The following is a 10,396-nucleotide window of genomic DNA, read 5'->3' as shown; positions in this document are numbered from 1 at the left end:
CGCAGCCCCTCGGTGACACATAACTGGATAAAGTAAGCGGTTAGAAAATAGATGGAAACTCGTGGCTTATGATTACAGAGCAGGAGAGTCATAGAGTCAGCTGGAGTCATCTGATTTTCCTGTGTGATCTTTGACACTGAAAGCCTTGTGGCACAACGTGCTGTTGTTCTCTTGACATTTCGAGAGTCTTTTCAAGATTTATCTACTTACTATGAAACTGGACATGACATATTTAAAGCTTCTCTTTTTAAAACCCCAAGAAATGAAAACCAACTTTATTCTCATGACTGAAAAAGCATTAAAAATAAGAACAGACAGTAGAAACAAAAGCAACGACGGCGTGCTAACCACAAGTACAGGGATGATTCGGGCAGGAGTCTTTAGCACACATTTTTCAGGATTTGTTTCGCAGTATTTCATGTTTTCCACAAACATGTCATGATGTCCAGCTTGTGTCTTCAGAGTGAAACATTTTGCATCCAGAGAGAAGATTCTACACGCTGAGCTGGAAGCATTTGCAAAAAGCAGCTATGCGCACTCTTTCTGTCCAAGTGCTTATTGTGTTCTTCTGTCTCCGTGTTTATTTAGATGCAGAGGTTATGAGCCTGAGAGGATTCTGACATCAGCAAAAGGGCGAAACAACAAACATTACATCTCCGAATTCCTCGCGGAGTCTCTGCTTTTTCTGCCCTGTCTCTGTCTCTACGTGGATGCTCTCATCGCGCCTTGTTGGAAACGAAAGTTGCGCAACTGCCTCTGAGGCAGCATCAGGTGTATGAATTAGCATCAGGCCGACAAAGAATAGTAGGAGGGGACTTGGACACGCACAGCAGTCCTGCCTCATGAGGTGGAATAATCTCCACAGGATTCATCTGAGTCATTCTGCAGAGTTGTAGGATGCATGTTCAGACTTGTGACATAGAACTGGAAGAGATTACAAAATACAACCGAAAATTACAGCATCTGCCGAATAACCCAAATAAAACCACGCGTGCTTCCTACCAGGAACAGACACCAGCAGCAATAAAGTGTGTGAAGGAAATATTCACGTGTGGAAAACGTTTAGTGCCGCTTCGATAGCCTGCCTCACCAGCGAAGCGGAGAGTCTGAAGATTCCCGCATCTCCTTCTATCTGCTTCACACACGCGGGCTGGGGCGGTGATAAGGTGAAGAGGAGGGTTTGACTGCTTGAGAAATTCATGCAAACGCATTTTCCTGCGCGTGCACGTGGTGGATTATGATAGATGGAGTTCTGGGTGATGGTGTTAGTGCTGGTTACTTGTTAGCTCACAGCTGTGCGTTAAGTTCACGGTGACACTTTTAGCTTTGATAGCAGATGTTTACCATAAAGGTGTCTGGTGTTCAGCTTCTAGGACCTTTAAAGCTGTAAGGGCTCTGTTCTTCGTCACATCCAGCAGCATCTTTTATACAAGGACATGAGAACTGGGGCTCAAATACAAGCGAGCGCTTCTTGTGATTTTCGTTGATAAAGGATTAGCAGTGGGATGGCTTTGTGCACCATATCAACGCTGGATTTCCCGGGTTTAGCATATTATACCCTCCCAGTACCTTTCTGAAAATTGCCCACCAGGAATAGAGGCAGTGAACTCCGCCTTCTCAGTATTTAAACCCACAATCTCACCCGGAGCTCAGAGAACCGGAGAACTTGATCTTGACCAACACGTTTGGATTCGTGGGAACTAAATCCTCCCTCTGAGCTCTAATTGCCTAAAAGGTGAGACTAGTCTTTGCTTATATTAAGTAAAATAAAAACAAATATAAAACAGCAGGCAGGACTTCACGGTGACTTTATGGATTTTGCCGTTTTTCAGCATAATGTAAAGTTCTTGGTGCATCAGTTTGACTGGTGCTATGAGTAGACGTTCACACTGTCGTGCTTTTTAAAATATATGTTGGTTTTATTAGCAGCAGATTGACCCATTATTTACTTTCCCCCTCAAGGTTCCAGCTGCAGTCTCCAATCCGCCCATCTTGGACACATTATCACACTTTTTATTTATTTATTTATTTTTCCTCCCACTGGGATTTAACCTTCACCCAGTCCGTCACTTCGCCCCCTCCTACCCAGAAAGAGGGTATAAAGTTGGAGTCGGCCCGGAGATGCGGTTCTTTTTCCCGCTGACTGTGTATTGCATCAGCCTGCTTTCCCTCCAGCAGGCTTTGCCGGCTGAGGAGAGACCGGGCACGAACAGGTAGGACACACCGCTGCGCTGCTGCTGTATTAGTGCTACTTTAGTGCCTACAGAGCAACTCTGCTGCCTGAGAGGAGCGAAGAAGGCAGCTGGAGCCGCTGAAATCTTGCTGTTCATAGCTGCACTGCATCGGGCAGAAAGCACAACATCAGCGTCGTCAACGCGTTTCAATGGACTGTAACGTCGTCACTTTCCCGTCGTCGTTTAGTTCAAACACTTCTCACTGTTTTTATTGGCGTCATATTCTCGCTGGGAACGTTTTTCTAACAGAGATAAATAGCGTGCTCTAAAGTTCACAATAAAGACACGCTGATATTTACTCTTCTGTGAGTCTGACGCACACTGCGAAACTTGAATCACGAGGGTTGGTGTGTGTAAACGCGTGTCAGCCTGACAGTAGATAGTGGACACTTGAAGGTCAAAGGCTGTGGCTTTATCTTTGCATCCACACGGAGTGTATCTCGGTCAAAGCCCACAGAAATCCACAGAGCTGCGTGAGTTCAGTGTTTTTAGAAGGCGAAATGATCTTTGCAGTTATGAAGGAGATGATGAGAAATCACACCTGAGCTGTAGGTGACCTTTGACCTACATTTAACCCTGCCACTGAAACATGACTAAAGTGAGTTAACTGCGCCTCAGCTTGTTTTCTATAAACAATTCAGATGTTTCTAAAGCCCCAAACGTCGCAGCTCTTCTTGCCTTACGTCTCGGTGTCACATGATGAACCACTGACATATGGGCTTTTGTTTGCTTTGGTCTCCCTGACATCAAGCAGGGAAAATGTCATTTCCAAAGGTGGGAAAACCAGTTTGTCATTCTGAATAGCCCAGTCGTAGACACCATCACGGGTCATTGTAAAGGATATTGTGAGGGGATGAATGGCACCTGTACTTTTCCACTCTTTTGGTGTCAGAGCAGGATCTCATTAGACACGAGGCAGCAAACAGACGTCCACCCGGTCAGAGGCAGGGAGCTCGTCACAGTGGCAGTAAGTGTGCCGGGTTGCTTAGTTGAGGATGAGGTACAGTGAAGGGCGACCTCTTCTGGTTGGGTGTGGAGCCGTAACTCTGTGCCAGCGCTGATTCTGCAGTTTTAAAGCGAGCGCCGTGGAAGAAGCTGCTGTTTCCCATGATGTGAAAACGCACTTGAATCTAACCCAGTGTAAGAGGATCCGAGGGTGGAACTTTCCTCCAGGTGGGAAAGCGCTCCTGTGGCCGTCTCTGTTATCTGGACAAACGGCTGCTGCTGAAACCCAGAGAGGGGGGGGCAGCTCTGTTTGCACCTGGCCGGCTCCCCCATCAGTCCTCTGCTCCATTACAAATGTTCAAGGCTGCAGTTCCAGCTCCGTGTAGTTAATTAAACCTTGTTTTATTGCTTTAAAAAAGCTGATAACAAAACAAGAACAGTCACATTTCCTCATGACTTCTGTCTTTTAGACTATCTCAGATAAACAGACTCCCGAGTGTCTGCAGCTGAGCACTGCAGGTACTGTGGAGGAGGTCTGAGCTGTTGTTGACCACTTACAGAGACGTGCAGGTGAAAGGAAAGAGTCTGGGCTCGATCGTGCTGTAGACCCTCCTAACGCATCCTGTTCGGTTCCTGTCACCAGCTGACAGCATGATAACAGCAGACACCACCGCTTCACATGTTTTTGTCTGTTGGACTCTTGAGCTCAGATGTCTGTCATTCCTTCCACGTCCTGTGTTTGTGTCCATATTGTCTCCCTGTGTCCTGATATGGACACAGAGAGATGTAACAATGCCAAGCAGGCGCTTTCCAAACGAGGAGCAATTGTTTGCTAAGCATAAGATGGCAACACATACCCCTCATTATCATTTTACATAACATCTTTTTTGTAGTTGAAAATAGTCTGCAGCCAGACAAGTTAAACATGGCTTTAGGAGTGAAGCGGCTTTAGGTCCAGATTCTGGAAGTGGGAAGCGGCTCATTGCTTGCAGACTGAAGACTCTGAAGCTGGTTTGCGGTCAGGCTTTTGTTCGATGGCCCCGGCTTTGTCTGGATCAGCCTGTGTGCATAAGTTGGGCTGCAAGTTTGTCTGAACATTTCAGGGCCGAATAGTCGCGTTTTCACCGAGCACCAACATGACTATCAGAGAAAAACACCTCACAGAGCATGGCCGGAGCCTTTCTGCTGTTTCTTGGTTTGGGGTCCAGACATTTGATGTTTCGATTCTGAGCATCTCTTTAAACCACCTTTATTCCTCTGGGATGATTTCAAATTTAGCGCCTCAACCCAGGCTTCTTCTCATGCGTCTACTTTGATTTGCAGCCTGTTGTAAACACTGAACTTGCTCAGGGCTGGTGTGGAGTATGTGTAGAGTACAAGCACATCAAGGTAAATCTGCACAAGCACAGGCTGAAGTTGAGAAGGCTGCCGGCAGGAATTCCGCTGTGGATTAATGTCTAAGACCTAAATTCCAACGTTCGCATCCTTAAAGAGCAGGTTTCTGCTCACACAGAGAGCCGCTGCACATGAATGCACTGTACGTCATGTAAGAGTAGAAGACATGCATGTAAGAGGATCAGTGTGGTTTAAGTTCCTCAAACGGCATTTGGAAAATAAAAGCAGCTTCTGAGGGGAAGAGAAACCACCCTTTTGTCTTGTCTACATCCATCAGAATTATGTGGTTTGTGAACTATAACTTGGCATCTGTCAGTTCATGTAATCCACCAGCTGGAGTTTATTCAGAGGCCAAAAAGGCTTGAACAATAGAAATTACAGCCCAGGGTTAGAAAGCTGGAAGTGCCCAGCTCGTTTCATTGAGACAGAGATTTCTGTCAGCTTTCGCTCCTCATCCTCGGATGGCTGATTCCCTTTGAAACATCTGTAAACGTGTACGTTTGAAACGTAGTGGGTTTAAATCTGAAGTGTTGGGATTACTGCGGGCCAATCTTAGGAAGGCTCAGGGTTTCGTTTCCCCTCCATGAGACCTGTGGCTGGAATTTAAGATTAGACTATGACTTGCAGGGAGGCCAAATCTGCTCAGAGATTCAGCCCAGATTTGACTTCCTAAAACAACTAATACAGCTCGTCGTCATTAATAGAAAAGAAAAGGAAACACGGCTGATCTACAGGTACTGGCTTCACCTTTAATCTAACTGTTAGGTCCTATGAAATCATCACCCAAATGTGTCTGAAAGCCATAAACTTGGGATATTGCAACACATCAGAAACCAGAAGCCCGGACGTCTTTGATTTCCTGCCAAACACAAAGGTCTCCTTCACTGTATGACTGGTTAGACTGCAGGGAGGTCAGGCATTGTTCCAGCTGCAGGTGATGTTGGCCCAACCAAGACGCAGAGCTTGTTCCCCGGCACATATTTATTTTTCAAGACCATTAACTAAGTGCACCAGGTGCTCCGATGGTTTGCTCGGGAATCGGAGGCACTGCTGTCATTGATCACAAGGCTTTTCCTACGCTGCGGTGCGTTGCTCCATAATCCCCTTTACCTCATTAATGCGCACAATAAACAGAGCTGGATTACTGACCAGGAAAAGCAAGGGGGGGTTGCCATGGGGTACCAGATGCTTTTCTTAGATGTGAGGCAGTTAGCATGTTGGATTGTTATTATTGCCTACATCACTGCAGCACCTTAACGTTGCACATGGCAGCTGCATGAGTGTATTTTTCAGCCCCAGTCAGAAAAGATTGATGTTCTTATGTTAAACTTTTGACCTCCTGGATCCAGGATACAAACAGAAAGAGTCATCAGCACCACAGATTACAGCTGCTATAGACTCGCATCAGTCACATCCATTATCACTGCTGTGAAAACCAGCCTGAAACAATGAGAATGCTGTGGGTTACAGTAAGTATCCGTATGGAAATATACAAACTATACATCCTGTCATTGGGTTGTGTAAATGCGTTTATGAGATCTGTTGTGGGGCCACCGCTGCAGCTATGCAAATAAGCTTTAAGCTTTCACCGTGCAGACCATGTGGGTGTAACTTGATGATGTGGCACTGTGGCAGACTGCGGCCTGTCCTGGAAATAGTGCTTTCCTCCATCTGCGGCCTACCATTATGCAACTATTTATTCAGCCATCGCCACTGTTGGATAGCAGGTCCTCTAAAGGCGACCGGCTCTGCCAACAGTGAGCCAGCAGCTGCACTTAGCGTCTCTGGGAGGAGTCTCAAACCAACCACAGGCTGTGAAGTCTTGGAGAACTCAGCAGGGAGTGTTCATGAGAAGATAACACGAGTTAGCGTTTCACATGTGGAAGACACGTTTTGTAATTAAAATGGTGAAACATTTTTCCATCTGTGCTTCGAAAGGCGAACACGAAAGATGGATTCATTCTAATCCTAAATGTAAACCTCTGGCAAAGATTCCACCTTTTTTAGTTCATCCAGGCACAACATGATGTTAAGCCCAGTGTCACAGCAAAATATTTATCCTGGCAACTTTGGGAAATGAAAATTGTGGCTTTAACAGATGTAGCTGACACTGTGACGCCAGATATTCTTCACCAAGCAGCGATCTTATCCCAAACCTTACTGGTGCCAAAGCAAAACCAAGCAGTGAGAAACACCAGTATTTCACAACAGGCTGTAAAACCAAAGAGAAATCACTTTGATAGTCACACAGAGGGGCAGTCCAGCAGGTAACGGGTACAGAAATATGAAGGCACCTACATCCTTTATTTGTACAAGCACCGCGTCGTGTGTGGACCAACATAGCTATTCCACAGTCTGAAATGAGACCGAGCAGTCATTGTTTCTTTTTACTTCTCTCGGGATTTTGAGTCACACCGTGCTACGCAAACATGGTGCTAACAGGTCAGCGAAGGAGCCACTGTTTTTGTCAAACAAAGAACAGATGGCGAGTCGGCCACTGCTGTTTGCTGAAAATGTCTGAGCCAGTGGTCCGCCACACTGCACACCTTAACACATCATTTAGTGTCATGTGTATTCTCACGAGCCTGTTTGTACAGACGGACCAATCACACAAGAGGTGCTGTCCATCTTGCCAATAGTTTGTGAGAAAGTGTGTGATTTTTTACATTTTACATGTTGGATGGGTTGATCCTTTACAACTTTCATGTTTGTAGCTCAACTTGTCCTGTGAAGGATATAGATGCTGAAGGATGCTCTGTGCGGTGTTCAGAAGCTAGCATAAAATATTTATTTACCAAATTGCACCTGTAATTAGATGTCCGCAGAATTAGCATTGTCCTCGATCGTGCTAACAGTCGTGGCAGTGATTGGCACAGTTGATATTTTTGGAATTATCTGGACAAACAGAAACTCCTGATGGCTTAGCTAGTTCTAGTTAGCACAAATTAGCATGCTTGCTGCAAAACTGTCTCGTGAACTCGTCACAATTCTACCTGCTGAGAATATAACACATTAACTTCTAGCTTACACTTTTAGTTATGTGTAGCTGCTAGTATTGCTCTATGTTCTCATGCTATCTTGAGTTGTTTCACGTTTCTGGTGCACTTTCAGTATGAATCACTCTCACTCCTGTAGAACAGCTTTTCACCCGACATCTCTTTTCTCCTCAGGTTGGATGTTCTCAACAAACTCATTGGCCAGAAAGAGGATAACGCTCCCGCTGCCGAAAGCCAGACCATCAGCACGGTCCCATCTTCAGCCTTGAGCCGATCCCCAAACCAGCTGCCTGGATTCATGAAACAGCGACTGGCATCAGGAGCAAGGACAGCCTCCCCGGCCTTGGCGTGGGCGCGGTCCACCGAGGCTTTGCAGGTTGAGCGACGGGCACCGAGAGCTCGTCGCCATGCCCACTCACGAGGGGGTCACCACAACCATCACCATGCCAAACTGATGCGGGTGGGTTGCGTCCTGGGGACCTGTCAAGTGCAGAACCTCAGCCACAGGCTCTATCAGCTTATTGGACAAACTGGCAGAGAAGACTCTTCTCCCATTAATCCCAGGAGCCCCCACAGCTTTGGATGACTTCGATAAAACCTCCAAATAGCCACAGCAAGTCTATCTATTGCTCCATTTATTTATTGTTTCTTAATGTATTATTGATAGTTATTGCATTAGAGTTTGATGTAGTACACAACTTTTCTTATACCCGCCTTAGATGACTGTTGCTTCTAATTTTTGTGCACAATATATGGATTTAAAACTTTAAATCAGGACTGATTGAATCTTCTTTCAAGCCCCTGAACTGATTTCTCCCACCATCATGAGAAAGTTTGGCTTTGAGGGTTAGTGATGTCTTTCTGAATCTCCCTCTGGAACGTTCAAAAGAAGCCAAGAGATCTCAGGCTGATGTTTAAATCCTGTTAATATAAGAATGAAGGCTTGTCTTCAACACCATCCAGCGGCCTGGTCCTATCTGCCCACTGACCTCCGCAGGAGTGGTTATCCTGCCGCTCACTGATCAAACACTTAAGCCATTAATGTGGATTTGAAGCTGCAGCGTGAGCTGGATTCCTGTCAGAACCAATGTATTCCTAGAGAACTCGTCGGCGACTCAGTGAACCCTTTTACCTCTTTTCTGTGGCCCCCTTTGTCTTAATTTTGGACTCACATGCAATTTCAGATTGAACACTGACACCCCTGGAGCAGGTCGCAAGTTTCCAGTTGCCTCAGAACTGCGAACTCATCATTCAGCAAGACTTTACCACAGAGAGAGGGTCAGCTTCTGTTGCTTTGGATGGAATGCAAACAAACGGACTCCCCTAAGTATCGCTTTCAATTTTGAGCTGCACTGGCTGGTTGGCTATCACAGCACAGTGAACGTTGGAGTCATGGATCAGTCCTCTGTCACGCCGCTGCTGCCATTCTCCCTGCTGGAAGCCAAGTCTGAAATATTAGCCTTTTCACGTGATTCATAAGTTCCCTGTGGAAGTCAGGACTTTGGACTGACAGCCGTTTAATAAACCTAAAGGTTCAGTCACAATGTGAGGGGTAGGAGGGGGCTGGGGGGCTTTCCAAGTCTCCCGCTGTCTGCGGCGCTAAAGTGAAATACGCAAACGTGCAGATATTAAAGGCTTGGCAAATGGTAAAAATGAGCCCATGTTCCCATAGTTACAGTGTTGTCGAGTAGTTGTAACGGAGCGATGTGGACTCTTGGTCTGGACGAAGATGTTCCTGTTGATGTTTCTCAGTAGCTCGAGAGTTGCTTTCAGTTCTAGATCGATCTCATGAAACCAAAAACACATTTGACCTTCTTTACGTGCCTTTGGACGTCTTATGGACCAACTGAAGGACTTTTGTGAGAACTGCTGAGTGTGCACATGAGTGCATTTCTTCCTAAATGTTTTCCTCTGTGTTTCATTAAAGTGGAGGCTGTACAAGCCTGCAATCTGCTCATGAGCCAAGTCTTCGATGCCAACTGTGTGAAGTCTTTTTTAGGAAGACTGAATAAGAAAAGTTCAGCTGCATGTTACAGTTGGTAAAACACCCTTAATGTTGATGTGTAATGGGCTAAATGGGTTTAAATTAGTCCTGAGATGATGGCCAAAAGCTTTACGACTACATTGCTGTTTTGTAATGAGGGACCAGAGCAACCAAAATGTTAGGTGTAGCAGTGCCCAGTTTCAAATATGTACACGAAATAGCAAAAACACAAGTCCTAACATTTCCTCTCACTCTATTTATATTCAAGTCCGAAGTGGTGGGCAGACGATGGACTGAAAATAACCGAGGTTTCCTCATCAAGAGTCCTAGAATTGGGTTAAACCTTACAAAAACTGTAAAGCATATATTTAATTTCTCTATTCCAAGTCTTTACTATATGTTTGGCTACTCTTTATGTCTTTTTAAAGGATACAGGCCACTGAGCGATATCTGGTTATTACTGACGTTAGTTTAAAATCACCAAATACCTGATAGTACTTGACAAATCGACTTTACAGTGTGCGCTTCTTTTATAGCCTGATGTCTTTCTCCTTTTTTACATGTTTGCATTTACTCTCCTTTTTTGCTAATCCTGTCTGTAATTGTGGAGGCTGTGAGGTCACAGGTCACAATAATCAGAGGTCTTAACCTGTTCAAAGGCTTGTTGAGGTGCAACTCTCTGCTGTAATGGAGCTAATCAGTGTCTCGTGACCGATCATTAAAAGGCTTTTCAAACGCTAAAACAACCTGGTTGATTTCTGTACTTTCCAGAATGTCTCTCTCTTACACACACACACACACACACACACACACACACACACACACACACACACACACACACA

At 45.4% G+C, this 10,396-nt stretch overlaps 1 protein-coding gene across 1 annotated transcript; it reads left to right on the top strand.

The window, feature by feature from the left end:
• The first annotated feature begins 1,277 nt into the window (after positions 1–1,277).
• adm2a (adrenomedullin 2a) lies at positions 1,278–10,297 on the top strand. Its single transcript, XM_005935343.3, has 3 exons — positions 1,278–1,735; positions 1,963–2,213; positions 7,745–10,297. Exons 2-3 carry the CDS (start codon positions 2,122–2,124, stop codon positions 8,154–8,156), a joined length of 504 nt encoding a protein of 167 aa, XP_005935405.1. The 5' UTR covers positions 1,278–1,735; positions 1,963–2,121; the 3' UTR covers positions 8,157–10,297.
• The last annotated feature ends 99 nt before the right edge of the window (positions 10,298–10,396 follow it).

The sequence above is a fragment of the Haplochromis burtoni genome, unplaced genomic scaffold (genome assembly GCF_018398535.1).
Source record: "Haplochromis burtoni strain Fernald_Lab_line unplaced genomic scaffold, NCSU_Asbu1 Contig_193, whole genome shotgun sequence".
Taxonomy (NCBI): Eukaryota; Metazoa; Chordata; class Actinopteri; order Cichliformes; family Cichlidae; genus Haplochromis; species Haplochromis burtoni.
This window is presented reverse-complemented; position numbering and strand designations above follow the sequence as displayed.